This window comes from Barbatula barbatula (genome assembly GCF_947034865.1).
Source record: "Barbatula barbatula genome assembly, chromosome: 9".
NCBI classification, from domain to species: domain Eukaryota; kingdom Metazoa; phylum Chordata; class Actinopteri; order Cypriniformes; family Nemacheilidae; genus Barbatula; species Barbatula barbatula.
In genome coordinates, this window is record NC_136772.1 from 1195747 (window position 1) to 1213791 (window position 18045).

The 18045-nt window shown below is 38.2% G+C and overlaps 1 protein-coding gene across 7 annotated transcripts; it reads right to left on the bottom strand.

Annotated features, from left to right (window-relative positions):
- Positions 1–19: 19 nt before the first annotated feature.
- On the bottom strand, positions 20–18040 carry cers6 (ceramide synthase 6). 7 transcript variants are annotated; one of them, XM_079463827.1, is made up of 13 exons: positions 17709–18040; positions 14499–14604; positions 13347–13477; positions 10397–10454; positions 8571–8621; positions 6968–7060; positions 5788–5916; positions 5410–5516; positions 2587–2743; positions 2398–2421; positions 1686–1894; positions 1395–1510; positions 29–751 (listed from the first exon to the last, which is right to left on the bottom strand). In XM_079463827.1, the coding sequence occupies exons 1-11, from the start codon at positions 17876–17878 to the stop codon at positions 1745–1747; spliced, it is 1176 nt and encodes a 391-aa protein (XP_079319953.1). In that variant the 5' UTR covers positions 17879–18040; the 3' UTR covers positions 29–751; positions 1395–1510; positions 1686–1744. The 7 variants fall into 7 exon arrangements, with proteins under 7 accessions (XP_079319951.1, XP_079319957.1, XP_079319953.1 ...); XM_079463830.1 differs by having other exon boundaries at positions 34–751; positions 1385–1510; positions 1717–1894; positions 17709–18006; XM_079463829.1 differs by having other exon boundaries at positions 34–751; positions 1717–1894; positions 17709–17991.
- Positions 18041–18045: the final 5 nt, after the last annotated feature.

Here is an 18045-nt window from a genome sequence, read left to right on the forward strand (position 1 = left end):
CGTATAAAGAATAAACCCACGCAAGAGTCTATTGGTTTGCTGTGTTTATTTAAAATACATGGCAACATTATTCATTAGACCAGCTGATAATCTGATTTTCCAGCGAAGGCAGAGATGTTTCCTTGGTCTTTGCCTTGTTTTTGACATCAAATGTAAACCACACAACACAGCCACACATCTGTCCGAGTGCAAATGAGACGACTGTAGAGCGTCTCCACCTTCACAGACAGCAGCATCAGCATCAGCATCAGCAGCACACATCTTTCCAAACACAAACATCATCCAAACACCCAAATCACCTGTCAACCATGATCCAGCAAATCTGCAGTATCATTTCAATCCAAACTTTAAAAAAATAAAAATAATATAAAGCACAAAAACAAACAACAACGTAATAAACCAGTGTTTGCCGCAACTTATTTAACAAAGTGCTTGTTCACTATTCTGGTCTCACACAGACTGAATTGATATGTTTCTCGTGTTCCGTGTTTCTTAAACCTAAACGTTTAAATGCAGAAAAACAATAACATGATTGGGAGATTTTTGGGACCTTATATCAGGAATATAAAACGAATAAACGGCTCAATTTACAGCATCTGAAATAAAATCCTCCTGAAGATGGAATACTTTTCTTAAGGTGTTAAAGCAACCGATGATTTCAGTCTCTGCAGACTTTATTATTCAATAAATGATTTCCATTGCTCTTTCTGGACCTTGAAACACTGATTCAGACCCTTCATGATCGATGTATCTGTGGAAGTAAGTTTGCTCTGGAGTATGAGTTATCTGTGATTAAACACTAGTGTATGTTAAAGCAAATTCATTTTCTTTGACTTTGAATGACGTGAACAAATACCTTCTAACAACTCATTTTAAAACACTGTAACCCTTTTTATACCAACTTGGCTTCGGTGCTGAAGTCCAGATCATGAAAGCCTGCGATTCCACCGATCTGAGAGTCGAAGGATAAAACTAAATCGATACAAATTAAGGGTTTCGCAAAGTATTGTTATTGACATCTGCGTCGATGTTTGTGCAACTTAAAACTACACATATGATATTAAATTGACGTTAAAAAAAACGATAGATACAGCGATAATATTGTTACCGCTTTGAACGATCATCGTGCAGTGAAAATCTAATATTGTGACACCTTTTCTATCCTTTTGTGGCCTAGGACAGAGGGTGTACTTGATACGGGATTCATAAAACAACATATTTCAGAATGCCGCAACACTTTTTGTGTAGAGTTGGTCTTGGGTCATACGGGCGGGTAAAGAGTTAATGATGGAAAAGCGTAACGCGGCTCTAGCCCGGGCGACGGCACCACTGTCCTGTTGGTGTAAATAGGGTTTGTACCTTGAAAAATGAAAGAGAAACTTACTATTACTTACTACGGATAAAAAAGAAACGAAGACACATTAATCCAAGAAAACTACTGTTCCATGACGGCAGAAATGCAGCATGCTCACATGTTTTCGACTGAAAGAACCACGCTTTCATTCACCTGCTAAAAGAGAAAAGTGAGTTGAGTTGTATTGAATCTAACCAGTGAACGTTTACCAATAAAGAACAGAAAAAATGAAAGGCCAAAGGATTTAAGAGGATGGTGAAGACCAACGGATGGTGAAAAAACGCATTCACATTATTGAGAATTTCCAGTACTGGACCGGCAATGTTCATACATGTTTTGACACAGAGCAGTGATCCAGGTACCGTCTCACGGCTGGAATGTCTGTAACGGTTAGTGTTCGTCTGGACTGTGGGCCGAGGTCAGGTAACCGTTGGTGCCGTGGGCTCCGTTGGTCCCGTTAGTGTGATGTTTGTAATGAGGAGGTCGAAGTTCATCTTCATCAGAGCTGCTCTCGATATCACTGCGGTCGTCCTTTGACACCTGAGTAAAAACGTGTATATTTCACTCCAGCTTTACAGGTAAACATATTTACGTTGAATGTATTTAGTGAAAAAACTAATCTTGTGGCAATTCGTAACTACTTTGCGTTTTATAATTTGTTTTTTATTATTACAAAATAATATTTATTTATAATAATTAAATGATTTTTATATCATTATTATTATATATTATCATTAAATTAATTACATTTGTTTTTATCATTGGTGGCTAGCTCGAATGAATTTGTATGATGTCATTCATAAAGTTATTAAGGTTTAGGGATGGACCGTCATGTTTTTTTCTAATAATATAACACTTTTTTTTGGTATCATTCTATCATACAAATTCATAAGAAATTATCACCACGTAAAATGGTTTGACTTTCCAGTGAAAAATTTTTCTAATATTTTATCGCTTATTGCTCCCTGAACTCTTTGTGAGTGGCTTTGGATAAAAGCGTCTGCTAAATGACTAAATGTAAATGTATAATACTGCACACTTACATGTAAAGGATTCCATTTCCCCGCCTTCAACGCCAACAATGAAGAAGAAAAACACAAAAAATAAGAATTGTAATAAGTGCAAATGAGCTATAAGCCGACTCTGTATAACAATGACTCTGAATAATAATCGACTGAAAGAACACCGATAATGTAACATCGGTGAAAGAGTTAATAAGAGTTGTGTCTGACCTTTCCTCTGGAGATGGCCCTGCAAGAGATACGCAGGATGAGATATGACCAGAAGATGTGAAGGGCCTGCAGCAGCACCAACAGCAGGTTAAACACCCACCAGGACGGAAACGACCCGACCATCTCCCAACTCTCAAACACAGTGCTGTTTAAAATCCTGAAAACACACACAAACATTAACACAAACATTAACATGTCTTAGAGTATAAAGAAAACAACATTTGGCTGGTAACTTTATTAGGGAATTTAGTTGAATTCAAGTCAATAGAATGATCATCTGGCGCTGAACGTTCTTAAGAACTTAACTGCCAGATTTTTCTGGTGGTCTTGTATTTCCTGAAACAACTTTAAGACCGTTCTTAATTGTTTTCTCAAGATTGATTTACAAAGCAAATGTCATTTTATTCTTACATTAAAACTGAAGTTGTTCTTAAAAAATGTTTGCAAACATCTTAAGGAACATTCTTACGCACTTCCTATAATTTATTTAAAGAACAATCTAATATTTTGTCTTAAGAACAGCTTCATGAATCCGGCCCCTGGCTCTCAACCACATAAACAATGGCTACTGAAGAAAACAACTTGAACAAAATCACAATGTATTTGACTTCTTTAGTACGATAACCCCGCCGCAAAAACAGAAAAAGCTTATATTTTTCTCAGCAGTTAAAAGGAACAATGTCGTTTTACATCTAGTCATTTAGCAGACGCTTTTATCCAAAGGACTTACAAAGAGTTCAGGGAGCAATAAGTGATATCACTTTTAAATCAAAATGTATTCAAACATTATGTAATACACACAGACTTGGTGTGTGGAGTGTCTGCGTGATTTATCCATTTCACAAAAGCCATCAGAAAAACACTCAAAACCCACCACAAACACTTACAATCTCAACGTGAATCATGAAGAAAACATGCAAATAAAACAAAGATGACGGCCTTTCAAATACAGAATAAAGCTACGGTTCACACTGTAGTGTTATCCAACACAACTTCACATCCAGTACACAAATAGCAAATATATTTAGTGGTTTCTTCAGTCTAAACGAGGTTTGTATACGTCATACTCGATTCTTTTAATGTACATGTAAACGCAGTTTAATAAACAATATTTCATCTTCTGTCCTGAGATACAGTATATCGTTAAATGCTTAAAATGATAATTAGCAACAAATAACATTAAACAACATTATTAAATAACGTCCACAGTAAAATATTAAACTCAAGTCAGTAACACTAGTGAAGGTTAGAAATGTAAAGCAGGTGTGTTTGTTCAATTGCTCTCATGAATTCTTACTGAGATCAAGTTGACGTGTCATTAAAGGCAGAATAGGTGATCATGTCCAGACATTTTTTTACATCCTGAAAGTTATCAATAAGTGAAGTTGTCCAATGATATTAAAATCATTATTTATCGTCTGTGGAAGGCGTCGGACGGATAAAACGTTGCATTCGGTCCAAACACGATGAAAGGTTGTGTGTACATTTTTTGTCAACCAGTCTTGTTCACGTAGACACCGTACGACATCAGCTCGGTCACATGTGCTGTGTAGACACCGTGGGAGAACGGCAAGTAAACAGCTGGATCTTAACTTCCCCCTTGTTAAATGTGCGCAAGTGGCACTTGCAAAGGACGAACAGAAGACCATCTTAAAAATGACCACGACCGAAAGCGTCTAATCCGCAGAGAGGTGAAGGCGAACTCAGGTCCCCGACGGTCGGTTCGCGGTTGCTTTCCAGGGGATACCCGCACGGTCTGTTTGCGATTGTGTTCCGAAAGGTCTCACAGGAGATGGGTGTGTAAACCGGGAAACTCCTGGCCAAAACGGGAGCGCTGACGGGTCTGATTATAATCTGTGTTGCTTTGCGTGTAGCTGCTACGGGAGTCAAGGGTTTTTAAAGATGATGCCATGCTAACTTCTGGACAGGTAGGTACATGTTATGATTCAGATTTAATGAGTTTTGTTTTATTATATTGCTTAGTTTTTGGACCTTTATGTATTAGCACGACGACATTGTTACCCAGCGTCTAACGGGAACTATGCTGCATCTAATCCCGTTTTAAAACTGTTACTACTATTGTAGTAACGTTATTTCATTTGTACTGTAACGTGTTCTCACTGGTGAACGAGACATGATTTTATTGGAATTGATCCAAGAGCTTCTGGTTTGTGCACGTTCATGTGTTTTGGAGGAGGCGTGGCTTTGGACGGCCATTCGCATTGAGGGTGGGATCATGAATTCAGCGCTAGCAGGCTAAAGCTAACACAAATTACCCATTCTGCATTTTAGTCAATCACCGTTTTTTTTAATGGAACTACTTTACTAGGTGAATAAAATAGTTTGATTTATGTTTTTCTACTTTTATTGTTTGGTTTTGTGTCCTTCCACTAAATGTCTTTATTTGTGCTTCTTTTTAAACGGCAGGACAAGTAATGATAATGATTTCCTGTGCATAGCAACATTATTCATCAAACAATGTTGATCGAACTTAAACTGTATTGAACCCGAAAAGATCCTTAATTCCAATTTTGTAAAAAGAAACTGTCACGTTAGAGGTTTTGATTTGACTAACATCACGCAGACTGAAGATCTGTTCTTGCTCATTCTGAAGTGATCTCAACATCACTGCCGTAACCATAGTAACTATTACTCGGCAACAACACCGACTGAATGTGTCAAAACCTAAACCGCGGAGATATAATATCACAGATTTAAGATGAAAAATCTCTAGGTAACATCAGAGAATGACATCAGAGTTGACGTGACCGAAGCGGTCGGCACACATCTGCTACCGACAGAGAGAAGAGAGATGTTTCTTACCAAACAGGATAAACTCCCAGCCTTGAGCTGATGAAAACCAGAGCAAACATCACAAACAGAATGTTGCACAGTCTCCGACACTTGGCGTAGTTGGCCATTTTAGCAGCCTACGAACACAAACATACTTTATCATTTACAACATCATAGCGGACCTCTGAAGCACATCTTGAATTTGATGGTTGGATGGCATGGATCAAACAAACCGAGAGCTTCTAGGACGCTTGAGGGATATCGACCAATGATGAGGAATTACCAAAGCTAGATCAAATCTAAAGGCTGAGTCCAATGGAAGGTTTTAGGGGTGATTTTTCCAAGCATGCCAATGTATGTAATAAATAATAAATAAACAGAATAAACAAAGAAATAAGATGAAATCACCTCCATCAGGACGTCGGAGGCATCGTGCAGACACATGACCAGCGTTCCCACTCGAGCCATGTTATTCACATATGAGAAGGTGATCAGAGAGATGGTGGCCACATGGTGGAGAAACATGAGTGGAAAGTCCTGCGGGACATCACATGGAGAATTAACATAGGTATGATCTTTATTTAATGTCCTCTAAAGCTAACAAGTTCACAATTGTGCTCAACTCGGGTACTTTGGAAATCATTAGTCCAAAAATAAAACATATGAAATATCAATATGATCCTACAACTAAAGAGATGGTGCCAAAAGGGGACAATAATCTCATTTTTGTGTGAAGTTTCCTTTATCGTTCTACATTTAAAAAAAGAAATCTCATTCCCAACACACAGGAACCAAATGAAACCTCCTTACATTTATATTACATTTAGTCATTCAGCAGACGCTTTTATTCAAAGCGACTTCAGGGAGCAATAAGCGATATGTCATACAAGAGAAATGGTACGATAGGTGCTAATACAAAGTTACTAGTTAAAAGCCAGAACAACACCTGTTGAGAGAAAGAGAGAGGGTTAGTGATTTTTCCCCTCTTTTATGGGTTTTAAGTAGTTTTATAAATGTTGTGAGAGATGTGGTTGACCGGACTGATTTAGGGAGAATGTTCCACTAGGAAGGAGTTGTGAAGGAGAATGAGCGGGAAAGGGATTTACTGCCCTTAAACGCAGGGTTCTTGATGGGGTGTAGGAAGGTGTGAAAGTATGCCAGTGCAAATCCAGTGATAGTCCGGAATGCAAACATTAGTGACTTGAATCTGATACGGGCTTCAACCGGTAGCCAGTGGAGAGAGATGAAAAGCGGTGTCACATGAGCCCTTTTGGGCTGTTGGAAGATGAGGCGTGCTGCTGCGTTTTGAATCAGCTGAAGTGGTTTGATAGCCTTTGCAGGAAGACCAGCAAGGAGAGCATTGCAGTAGTCCAACATTGAGATTACCAGGGCCTGGACAAGGAGTTGTGCCCCATGCTCCGTGAGAATAGGGTCTAATCTTTCAAATGTTAAAGAGTAAATATTCGCTGCGGCGGTTGGCAAATCGCACTAGGGCACGACATGCATGATTCAGAGTCGACTCCCTTTTTTTGTACGCTTTAAATGTGATAAAGAAGTGTATAATGAGTGTAAACTCACGCTTGCGTACCTTCCTTCTGATGTCTGTGAACTGAGAGAAGAGCAGTGACAGATAGAAAGACAGCTCCAGTATGTAGTAATAATGTAAATCCACTGTTAACGGCTAGAAAAATCACAAACACAATACTGTTAACAAAAAAGCATCACGCTTATTCAAAAAACAGAAGATTTCGGGCAGCGCTGAACACATTTTGATAATTTTCTTGGAGAAAAGATGATGCTGAGTCAAACACATTTCTGCCAATCTTAATGCACACTTTAAGAATTATTTTCTTTTTCATTGAACCCCTTAACACATTTTGAGTCTTACCTTTTGGCTTTAGTTTCATTACTATAACACGGTTTCTTTTGAATGGGTATCATGTTTGTGCTTGTGGACAGGGACGGCCCAAGCCTTTATGGGGCCCTAAGCTACATTTTTTGGGGGGGTACTGCAATATGACAATCGACTATTGTCAATGTTTGGTTATTTGCAACCACACTTTAAATCTAACATACACACCCAATTCTGTTAGTTGTTAGCTGTGTTTGGGATGTAGGAATGTCATAAAAACAAAAACACATAAACCTTGAATTACAAGTGTATTGTGATTGTCAAAACATTTGATAATTTAATTTCTTCGAATTTTGGGTGAACTGTCCGTTTAAATTTTGAGCACAGACCATAAAATTGTTGTGTGTTTTTATTGTTCAATGCATTTAACTTTTTGGAAATATTTTATTTTAGAAATATTTTTTATTTTAACCCCACAACCTATAAACACCTTTTTAAAGCCACACAGCCCTTGAGGATGATTTAAAAAAATTATTATGTGTATTTAGTTGATAACTATTAAATTCATTTACAATATGCACACAATTATTCTTAACCTTATTCCAAATAATCCACTGAATTTACAGATAATTATATATTACATGAATCACTAAATCAGCATTTTGTCATTTGCATTAGTGAATACTGTCGGAAGTTCAACATTTCTATCGCTAAACAGTTATCAAATATTCAATGTTTTTAGTCACTTACAGTAAGTAGTGTGACTTGTGTGTCAACTTTAAAACAAAAGCGTCTTGGTGAACAGCTGAACGCGTGACAGAAGCTCCACCTTGTTTGATATGATTGGTCACTGCTCGGCTCTATGACCAGTAACACCCGCATCCTTTCATTTGATTGGCCCCCACACTTATTTTGATATTGCGACGTTGCAATTAGTCATATTTTGACACACACTACAGAAAAAATTGAGGTTACGGCCCTACATTAGAAAATGGATGTGTTTCGAGAATATATCACAAAAAAGTTGTAATATCATGTGCTCTTGGGGGCCCCTAGTGGCGGCGGGGCCCTAGGCAGCCGCTTAATTCGCTTAAGGGAGGGCCGGCTCTGCTTGAGGGACTGTACACCTCTGTCCCAGTCAAATCCTTAAGGTTAGCAGAAATATGTCAAATATTTGGTGTCAAAATATATTTTATTTAATCAGGGCTGCCCAAACATTTATGTATAACACAAATAAGATTCCTTGCTTTAACAAAAGTCATTTTCATGTATTGTAAGTTTAGCACAGGTAATTCTGATGGAAAACGTGTTCGGTAAGCTTGAATATATATGGATGTACCTGATAGGGGTAACTGTACCAGCACTTTCTGGTGTCCCACAGCCACGGCGTCTTTAAATCAACAGACAAAGATGAATACCTAAAGAGTCACATACTAAAAGCACAAGATATTATCCTTTTCAATCCGGCCGCTTACATCACACTATAAAGAAAATATCACTATTGTTAGAGCTATAGACTTTTTTCTTTTGATAACCACATAATTATGTCGGAAAGTAAGCTTCCATCAAAGCCCGCTGTAAAGCTTAATCTCCAGATGCTGACGTACGAATGGATCCACAGCATTGTGCTGGGGGTAATTGTAATGAGAAAATGGAAACGCTGTGTGTTCCTGTGTTTACACCCACCGGGGAGGACGAGTACACGGCGAAGAGAGGATAATAACCTGCTTTACACAATCTTTCTCACAGGCCACAAACAAAGAGACAAATTCAAAGCATGCAGATCATTGTCAAATAAGAAATACAAAACAGATCAAATTATTGGTGCCAACACTTCTGTATGATTCTGTTCGTGTTTAGATGTGAGATTTGATGCCAGTCTAGAAGAACGCTTGTAACTCAGAACAGAAAAACGGTTTATTCGAGTTTTACTCTTGCCATTGCTACCTGGCAAATCCAATGAATATTTCCATCTCAAAAGATTAAACCTTCTCAACCCGGTACATTGTTAACATTAGGGCTGGGCAAAGGAAATCGACGATTCATTTTTATTTTAAATGCGGTCGATCTGATATCAATTCTCAAAAGCCGTGAATCGATTTTTTGTTGTTCATATTTTAGCCAGCACTGAACATGAATTAACGTGAATGTTATTGCCAGCGTTTTCCACTAGATGTCACTTTTCTATTTTCAACGGGTGGATGTTACAACAGGAAGCATTACGTTCATTCATTGCTTCATGGACTGGCGGATGAGGATGTGTTGTCAGATTTAACATCACCTTCACATAAAAGGCAGCGGTTCACATGATCGCAGCCTCTCTACAGATCATTTTGTGACATTTATTTTGTTATTCTGTATCTTAAACGTAAAATAACCTGACCCTTTTCCATCACTGTTCTCTTTCAATACACCAAAGTGTGTTTACAGTTTAATACACAGGTTTCATTCATTTCCATTTGTAATTCAACATTGTGAATGTTTACTGATCTATTTTAGATCTAGAGGATTTTTATTAGATCTGTAATCATTGAACTTGTGCATCAGAATCGATACCCAGCCCCAGAAAACACGATTAAAAAACCTCACAGATCGCATTAACAAACCATGGGTGCTTTACAGAAAAACAACAGGGTGAGTAAATAATAAATTACATTTAATTTTTGGGTGATCTACGCATTTAAATGCTTCATCGAAGAGTCATAAAGACGGGCGGTGTCCTGCAGAACATGTTTACGTCGAGGAGAAATATCTGCATTATGGACAGCTTTATGAATTATGAATAGCTTCTTTTGGGCCGGGCGAGTTTATGGACGCTGCTTATTGGCACACGGTCCGATACAACAAACAATATTAAACTCAAGTCTACAGTGAGACAGCTCACAGTCGACATCACAAAACACAGAAAGGAAAGCTCTCGCTGTGCGTGTGGTTTTGTAGATGTAAAACCGAATCGGTAAATAAGAAACTCATTCTCCATCTGTTCTACAATGTTGTTGTTGTACAGCAGTAAAAAAAAGACATGTCTGTTTGATAGCATCATGTCAACAAATGAGTGTTTTTATCAAATACATTCAGATCAGTATGAAGAATTTGACATGACGACGACCAAACATTCAATGCTTCACAATGACCATCAGTAACTCAGATGAAGGAGATATTTACCTTTTTTAGGAACCGCACACCGTATGTAAATATGTACAGGTAAAAAGTGAACCTCCACCTGTAAAGAGAAAACACAATACATTGAGAAAAATCTTCTACTGATATTTCATCACACATTTATAGCTCCTTTCCAGGAAAATGCTATTTTATTAAACCTCGACCACATACACACATATATACAGGTATAACGTATGTTTTAAAGCCTAGATGTGTTCAAAAACAATCGCACATGTGCCTGTGACAACATCACATCTTCCGTATCAAAGAAAAGGCTGGAAAAGGATGAAAGTCTCTCACCTCGCTCTATGAGAAGGGTTCTTTGACTTATCTTTCTATGCGAGAGAGAGAGAGAGAGAGAGAGCGAGAGAGTGAGAGAGAAACAGAGAGAGACAGAGAGAGACATCCCTGAGGCCAAATGACTGTACTAGTGAAGCCACTTGGTTGATAGATCGCATAAATTACTATCCGCACAGACGTGACTCCCATTCTTACTGCTTGTGAAGTAAAACAACATCAATGGAGCTTGGAAGCTTAAATGCCGAGCTTCATACCGGACTGAGACCCGGAGGCTGCTCACCGATGAGCGGACACTTAAGTCGCACAAGTTTAAAGCAGTCCTTCTGGACACCAATGCGTTTCAAAGACACAAAGAAACCTTGAAAGAAAGATTCAATCGCTGGATTTGGCGAATTTTGGTTGAGAGTAACAATGTGTTTGGTGTGTGTCACTTTTGATCTGAGACCATTTCACCCATCTCTGTTGGAAAGAGATTTTAAACATTATTACTTGGACATGTTTCCGACCTTAAATAAACAGCAAATCTTAAACTTTAAGAAACTCTTCATGTCACGACTTACAGAAAGACATTATTTGGCTAATTAACAGTAAATCCTTGTAAAACAAAGAGAAAATGGAATGAATTGTGGCATTTTGAAATGAAGAGGCCATCAATGATAAGAAACAGATGAGAACGGTTATTTATCTGATGAGGCGGTTGCTTGGCAACAGGTTAGAGGGTCGGGTTTAAACAGGGTGTTATAGGAAGATGATATATACTGTATGTCTACCATTATTCTACAGCAAGTCATAAAACTGATTTGATCAAGATTTGCTCAATAAAACGTGAGCAAAGACAACGCAAACCCACAACCTACAAACTGAGCTACAGAAACACCCACTCAGTAACACCCCCTTTATAAACCTTTAATCATGTTAAAATACACTTGGGAATAACCCCACAAATGTCCTTATGTGGTGAGACTCGATGCAAATCCATGGCACAAGAAGAGCTTAATGGCAGCCCCCCAAAATGCCCCTGGTTACCACTTGCAACACCCTGGCAACCACCCACGATGACCCAGAACCACCTGCGGCGCCCTGGCAACCACCCACAATGCTCCGGAAACCCCATGCAACACTCGGGCAACCATCTGTGACACTGGTAAGCATGACTCACATCTTTCAAAAAAATACTAAAATGTAGCTATTCTTATTTTTACAGTTTTTTTAAAACATTCTTTAGTCACCATGTTCAAAAATAAGTCTTTTCATCTCTGAGAAATTGTGAATTGAAAATGAATAGAACGGACCACACACACTGGGAAACGTTAAAGTCATATCGTGTTTCTATGGAGACTAAAAATATTCCTTAATGTCTGTGGGCGTAGAAAAATCCACTTTCTCTACTTCATACTTTTATGAGCTCTGTGATTTCTCGCTCGCACCGTGAGAGAGCAAAAACAATGCTGTGGATTCCACGACGAGACCACCAGTCTGTGTTCAATGAACATCTTTTAACTCCGTATGCAAAAAATACTACACGCAGACAATACCCTGTGCCCTTAATAAGTACTATTGTTATATCTGAGACTACTGCAAGCAATTATGTATCCCACAATGCAATGTGCAATGATCTGTCATGTCTGCGTGATTAAAAAAGCAAAAACAGTCACACAACTCATTGTTTGATTTGAAGGTCAAAAGTTACGACACCACACACAAAATTAAAGGTCAGATGACAATCGTAATAGTCACGTGACAACAATACACCATACTAACGGTTAAATCACTGCGAAATTCCTAGCATCCCTTTCTGTTGAAAAATGACATTCTTACTTAGCATTTACATACTAAATCAAGATACACTTTCTTGGCCTAAGATACGTAGTCTTGTTTTATGAAAAATCATAAAAGAATTAGTGGAGTCTATGATAAAAACAAGCAAACAATCTGCCATTGGGGTGAATTTAGTTTTTACTCAAGGACCTAATTCAAGTTTATTTTTCTCAACCCATTGGCAGATTTTTTTGCTTGTTCTCACCATGAACTTCCCCAATTCTTATATCATTTTTTATAAAACAAGACTAAATATCGCAGGGCACTTTTCTTGTTTAGATGTACTAGAAAACAAGACGAAATTGCTTATTAAGAATGTATTATGTTTGCATTGTAGGCAGTATTTTCGTGGTGCATATTATCTATTATTTTGTAAGAAGAATTCTCATTGGACTACACTGGCAGGCGAGCTTGTTTTGTCATCTTTCGTCGCTTAATCGCATCTGAAGGAAACAGCACAGCATCATGTTGTGGTACAGGTGAGATGATAACTCCTTCACCTCTGGGGCTTTTCACACGACACTATCAGTATACGGACTACAGTAACGGAACATAAGCTACAAGCTGTGTATGAACTTTGATATGAAATCTGTCTCTGTGACACCCTGAGGATCAGTAGTGGCCAAAGGTGATGTCCAGCCTGCGACAACTGACGTCTCCCTCCAAACATCACTTTTGACCACTGCTGTAGTTTGAAAAACATACACAATTTCTCTCTTTTCATAATAATGCGATGTCCTCTCCATTTGTGCTGAAAGGGTTAACAGCACCTCCAACAAAAACAAATAAGGTAAAAGTAGCACGGTTAGATCGAGGAAGTATTTTGGCCTCTCACATGCTCTCGCAGAAGCGCGCCAGCGTGCTGGGTTTCTCCTGGTTGCGTCGTTGTCTGAACCAGCGCTGAATGGTCCTCACGTCCCAGTCCAGCTGCTTGGACAGACCCTCTAACCTCTTCTCATCTGGATGCTGGAAGGCACAGAGAACATCAGCGAGGAGATTATCTATTTAAAACAAGAACGATCTTTATATCACTCTTTTTTAGCCTTTTGACAATTAGAGATCCAAGAAGATATTTTCAAAAATGTTTCATGATAGCCAAGTAATATATCTCCATTAGTATCCAGTTTCTTACAAACTTCAATTCAATTTCAATCACTTTATAATAGCAGAAGACACCTTCTCAGTTTTATCTTTCACTGTCTCAGAGTTCTTAAATTTGTGTGTTTGACAGTCTGAATATTTGTCGAGGAACCTCAGTTGTATGGTGGAATAAAAATAGACCTGGTGCGTCAAAGAGCGGTTGTGCATGTACTCCGAGATTTTCATCACCTGTACCATCACCACAAGGTGTGCCTTTTCTTTATTTACAATCCAAGGCTCAAAAAGATTCAAAATCACGATTGTAAGAAACGGGGTACATAAGTCAATGGTGTATCAACATGATCATTCTTGCGTTTTTAGATGAACACGTATCTAGGAGCGACTTCGACTACAATTGACTTTCCACCAGGCGCCACATTTAAAAATATTATTAACCAATTTTGCAATCCACATCGTCATCAAACCTTTGTCCGGTTATCATAAGTATGTGATCATTTACTCGCCTTCGAGTTGTTCCACATCTGTAAAAATGTGTTTGTTCTGATGAACACAGAGAAAGATATTTGGAAGAATGCTTATAACCAGACAGTTCTTGGACTCCATTGACTCCCATAGTAGGAGATGTTTTTTGTTCTGTTCAACACAAATGAAGATATTTTGAAGAATGTAGGAAAGCACTACCATTGTCACTTTTCATCTATTATGGTAGTCAATGGAGGCCAAGAACTGTTTGATTAGCATTCGTCCAAATATCTTTCTCAGTGTCAACCAAACGAAGAAATGTATGCAGATTTAAAACAACTAGAGAGCGAGTTATTCATGACAGAATTCTCTTTGTTTGGTGAACTGTTCCTTTAACACAATGTTTCAAGAAAATGTTCTTTACCTTAGTGATAGCAGTAAAGACCTTCTCCAGAATAGCGTTGGGCTGAGCCTTCTGCGGTCCATTGGCTTGGATTTTTAGACCTAGTGCACACGGCCTTGCAATAAACCTACAACGAACAATAAACAATACTTTATTACATTCACATCTGGCAATATCAACCACTATCAATTGAATTCTGTGGGTCTATCAGACAGCATTCAAAATCAATATCTTCACCCAAAAATGAAAAGTCTGTCATCATTTAAAAGCCTTCGAAAAAGATATTTGAAGCGTTTAAAGTTTTGATGTTTTAAAAAATCTTGTTTTTTATTGTACATTCCAATTAATATCAATCAAACTGGTTTGTTTTGATTTAAGCCATAATAACATAAAACATACAATTTACTAACACAATAAATCTATGTTAACATAATAAAAAGCAAGAGTTAAAAAAAAGTTCTCATTTTGAAACCAAATTATAAGCAAACAGATCTCGACCCCCATTGACTCCCATAGTAGGAAAAATTACTTCATCTTCCTTTTGTTCTTTTGAACACAAAAGAAGACATTTTGAAGAATGTAGGACAGCAAACCGTTCTTTTGACTACCGTTGTATTTTTTCTGCTATGGGAGTCAATGGGTGTTGAGATCTGTTTGCTTATAAGCATTCTTCTCAATATCTTTCTCTGTGTTCATCAGAACAAACACATTTATACACATTTGCAACAACTGGAAGGCGAATAAATGATGAAATACTTTTCATTTTTGGGTGTAGTATCCATTTAAAAGGAACTCAAGAAAATGTCTCTAACAACAGCGTGCGGCTAAAAGAAACATTCTGCGGTTGTCCTCTATCATCAAGGTGCGTGACGTGAAGCACACGGGTCATTCACGAGCGCTTGTCTTACTCCAGCTGAGCAGATGCTTTTGGGAAAGTCGGATAAGAATCGGTGGAGGGGAAATAAACACGAATCACAGGAATTCACTCAATGATAATCTCAACATTACAGCTGATGCTGTTACGCTACTGTGATTACATCTTGTTAGTATGATAATAATATTGTTAAAAATAAAATAAAAAATGTTATTGCGTGGAAATTAAAAGCTGTAGCGTAAGTGCCTCCAGACAAAAGCAGAAAATGCGGATGATGATGAGATTATAAAAGCTTTCACTGCGGGGAATAAAATGTGCACAGGAAAAATGAAAGACAGCAGACAAGATGTGCATGGCTGTCTATCTGTTGGTAGATTTGGTAAATTAAAGACTTTGGGACAGTAAGAGTTCTCGACAGATGACAATAAGCAGAACTGATTCTTTTATAAATCTGAGATAAGATTACGGAGTCTCCACCCAGATGTGCATTTGAGTTTTTTTGTGGAGCTGAACTGTCATAAACGGGCTGTTGTTCACCATAAAACTTCCCAGAGATGTGCGGTTCAAGGCGAGGGGATAACAGAGCATGTTTGCACTTCAGATAATGTGTCTTCTTTCCAAAGAAGTGGTGTGATAGCACAGAGAAGACCACAAGAAGCTTAACATCTAAATGAACTGCTTTCTTCCATCTGTTATATTTCCACTTGAAACAGGAAGTTGAGGCAGAACATATTAGCTATTAACATATTTTTGGTTAAATGCTAACAGCCTTAAGCTTACATCACAAGCATTAGCACACTATTAAGGGCGAGATATACTTGTTCTAGAGAGCTTTTGTTTGCACAAAATGAATAAGTGCAGTATGAATCATCCATTTTTTAACTACATTTTTTTATTGTTTTTGTATATCCAGTCTGACTTCAGGGATCTTTAACAACAGCTTTAGCTTTCTCATAAATGTGTTGTTGCTCGTAGAGACACGCTATCCCCTACATGAAAATGTTTTGTACCGAAAATTAAACAGAAATTTATTTTATAACTCTCAGAAACAGTAACGAAAAGAAGTTGAAGAACTTCAGCTGAAGGTAACCTAAGTCCAGATGGTCTGTTGCATACATATAAATATGACACAGTGTGCCTCACAGATTATGTAAATCTGAGAAGCACATTATAAAATATCACATTTGCCAAAAATGTGAAAATGAAGAGAATACTTCACCCAAATGAAGTCCTGTCATTACTTACTCAACATGACTACAAACCTGTAAGCCGTTTCCAGCATGTTACACAAAAGGATCATTTTGGAAGAATTACAGCTGTCAAATCTAAAACGTCACTTCCATTTATTCAAAATGTCACGTGAAAAAATAGTTTGGCATGTCATCAGACTCACTAAATAATGAGAGAATGTTTAGGATAACAATTCATATCATTACCCTTTTTACAAGTTTCCAAAAGTAATAAAAAAGAAAACCCTGCTGATAAACAAAACACAAATTCTAAGGCCTGTATGTAATGTATACCACTACAAAACTTCCATATGTAGTGTGTTTTGAGTGTTATTCCAGTATGATTGAATGCCGTCCTATTGGTTCCCATCCACCATCCACTAATAGAACCCAAGACATTACCAGTAAAAGACCCACAAACACCATGAAATATTCCATTAAAGCCAATTCAATTCCCATATCAGCCATAAGAATTTCTATGATCTTTCTATTGTTTTTCAGACACCAAGACTAAAAGTATCTACCAAACAAGTTCGAAAGGAGTGAAATGAGTCGGTCTGGATTTGCAGCTTTGTGTATATTTCGAGTTGTTTAGATGAAAAGCGAATCTAAAAATCACAGTTTATTATTCACACTGAAGAGTAAATGCATTAAGGCTGAAGCAGGTCTTGAATGTCTAGGCCTGCGAGGTTCCCTTATGAATCAAGCATCTCAATCCGGCAAACGGCATCCAAGTGACCCACTTTCCTCAGCACCATTACCTTCATGGATCCCAGTTATTGATCTGTATCGTGGCAATTAAAGGAAATAAGGAGAAGCCTCCCTGCTGACAAGAACCAACAGAAAGCATCACAGAAATTCTAATGGATTTAACGCTTCTAATAGTAATATATTGCTTGTCATATAAACTATAATGGTGTATGACGGTCTCCATCGGTAATGTGTTCCCTTTAGATGGTCAAATTAAATAGCTGCTGGTTCATAATGGTGTTTGCAATGGAAACCGTTCAAATTTGTATTGTTTTTTTTTCAGCAGGGTGATGCGATGTGCTGTCCCAACATCACCCTCAGCCGCTAAAAGGTTCTGACGATGATGATGATGATGATGATGATGATGATGGACGTTACCTCTCAAAAAGCAGCCGGATCATGAACATGCAGAAAGCTAAAGGACACGCCAGATACAGATCCTCAGCTTGAGGAAAGCTCGACTCGTCTGTGTTTTTCAAGTCAGCCCAGGTGACGTTGTGAGGAAGCCAGAACCTCTCGTTCCAGAACCAAGCCAGAATCCCCGCCATCTCCAGAGGATCCGGTGCATTCACGTCTTCTCTGAAGCCGGCGATGGTGCGCGATCGATGGCCGCTGGTGTTCACGGCAGATCCTTGCAGTGATGATGGTGATGGAATCGCCCGTCTCCGCCGCTTTCTCTTGTGTGGGGAAGTAGAGCCAATTCAAGCGCCCCGCC

What these genes read in the sequence shown, in the direction of transcription:
- cers6 (XM_079463825.1), bottom strand. Translation starts at nt 17,878, where the DNA reads ATGGCGGGGATTCTGGCTTGGTTCTGGAACGAGAGGTTCTGGCTTCCT. An exon ending in GGGCCATCTCCAGAGGAAAG is followed by an intron (nt 2,422 to 2,586) that starts GTCAGACACAAC and finishes TTGGCGTTGAAG; the next exon opens with GCGGGGAAATGGAATCCTTT. An exon ending in GGAAATGGAATCCTTTACAT is followed by an intron (nt 1,895 to 2,397) that starts GTAAGTGTGCAG and finishes GTTTTTACTCAG; the next exon opens with GTGTCAAAGGACGACCGCAG.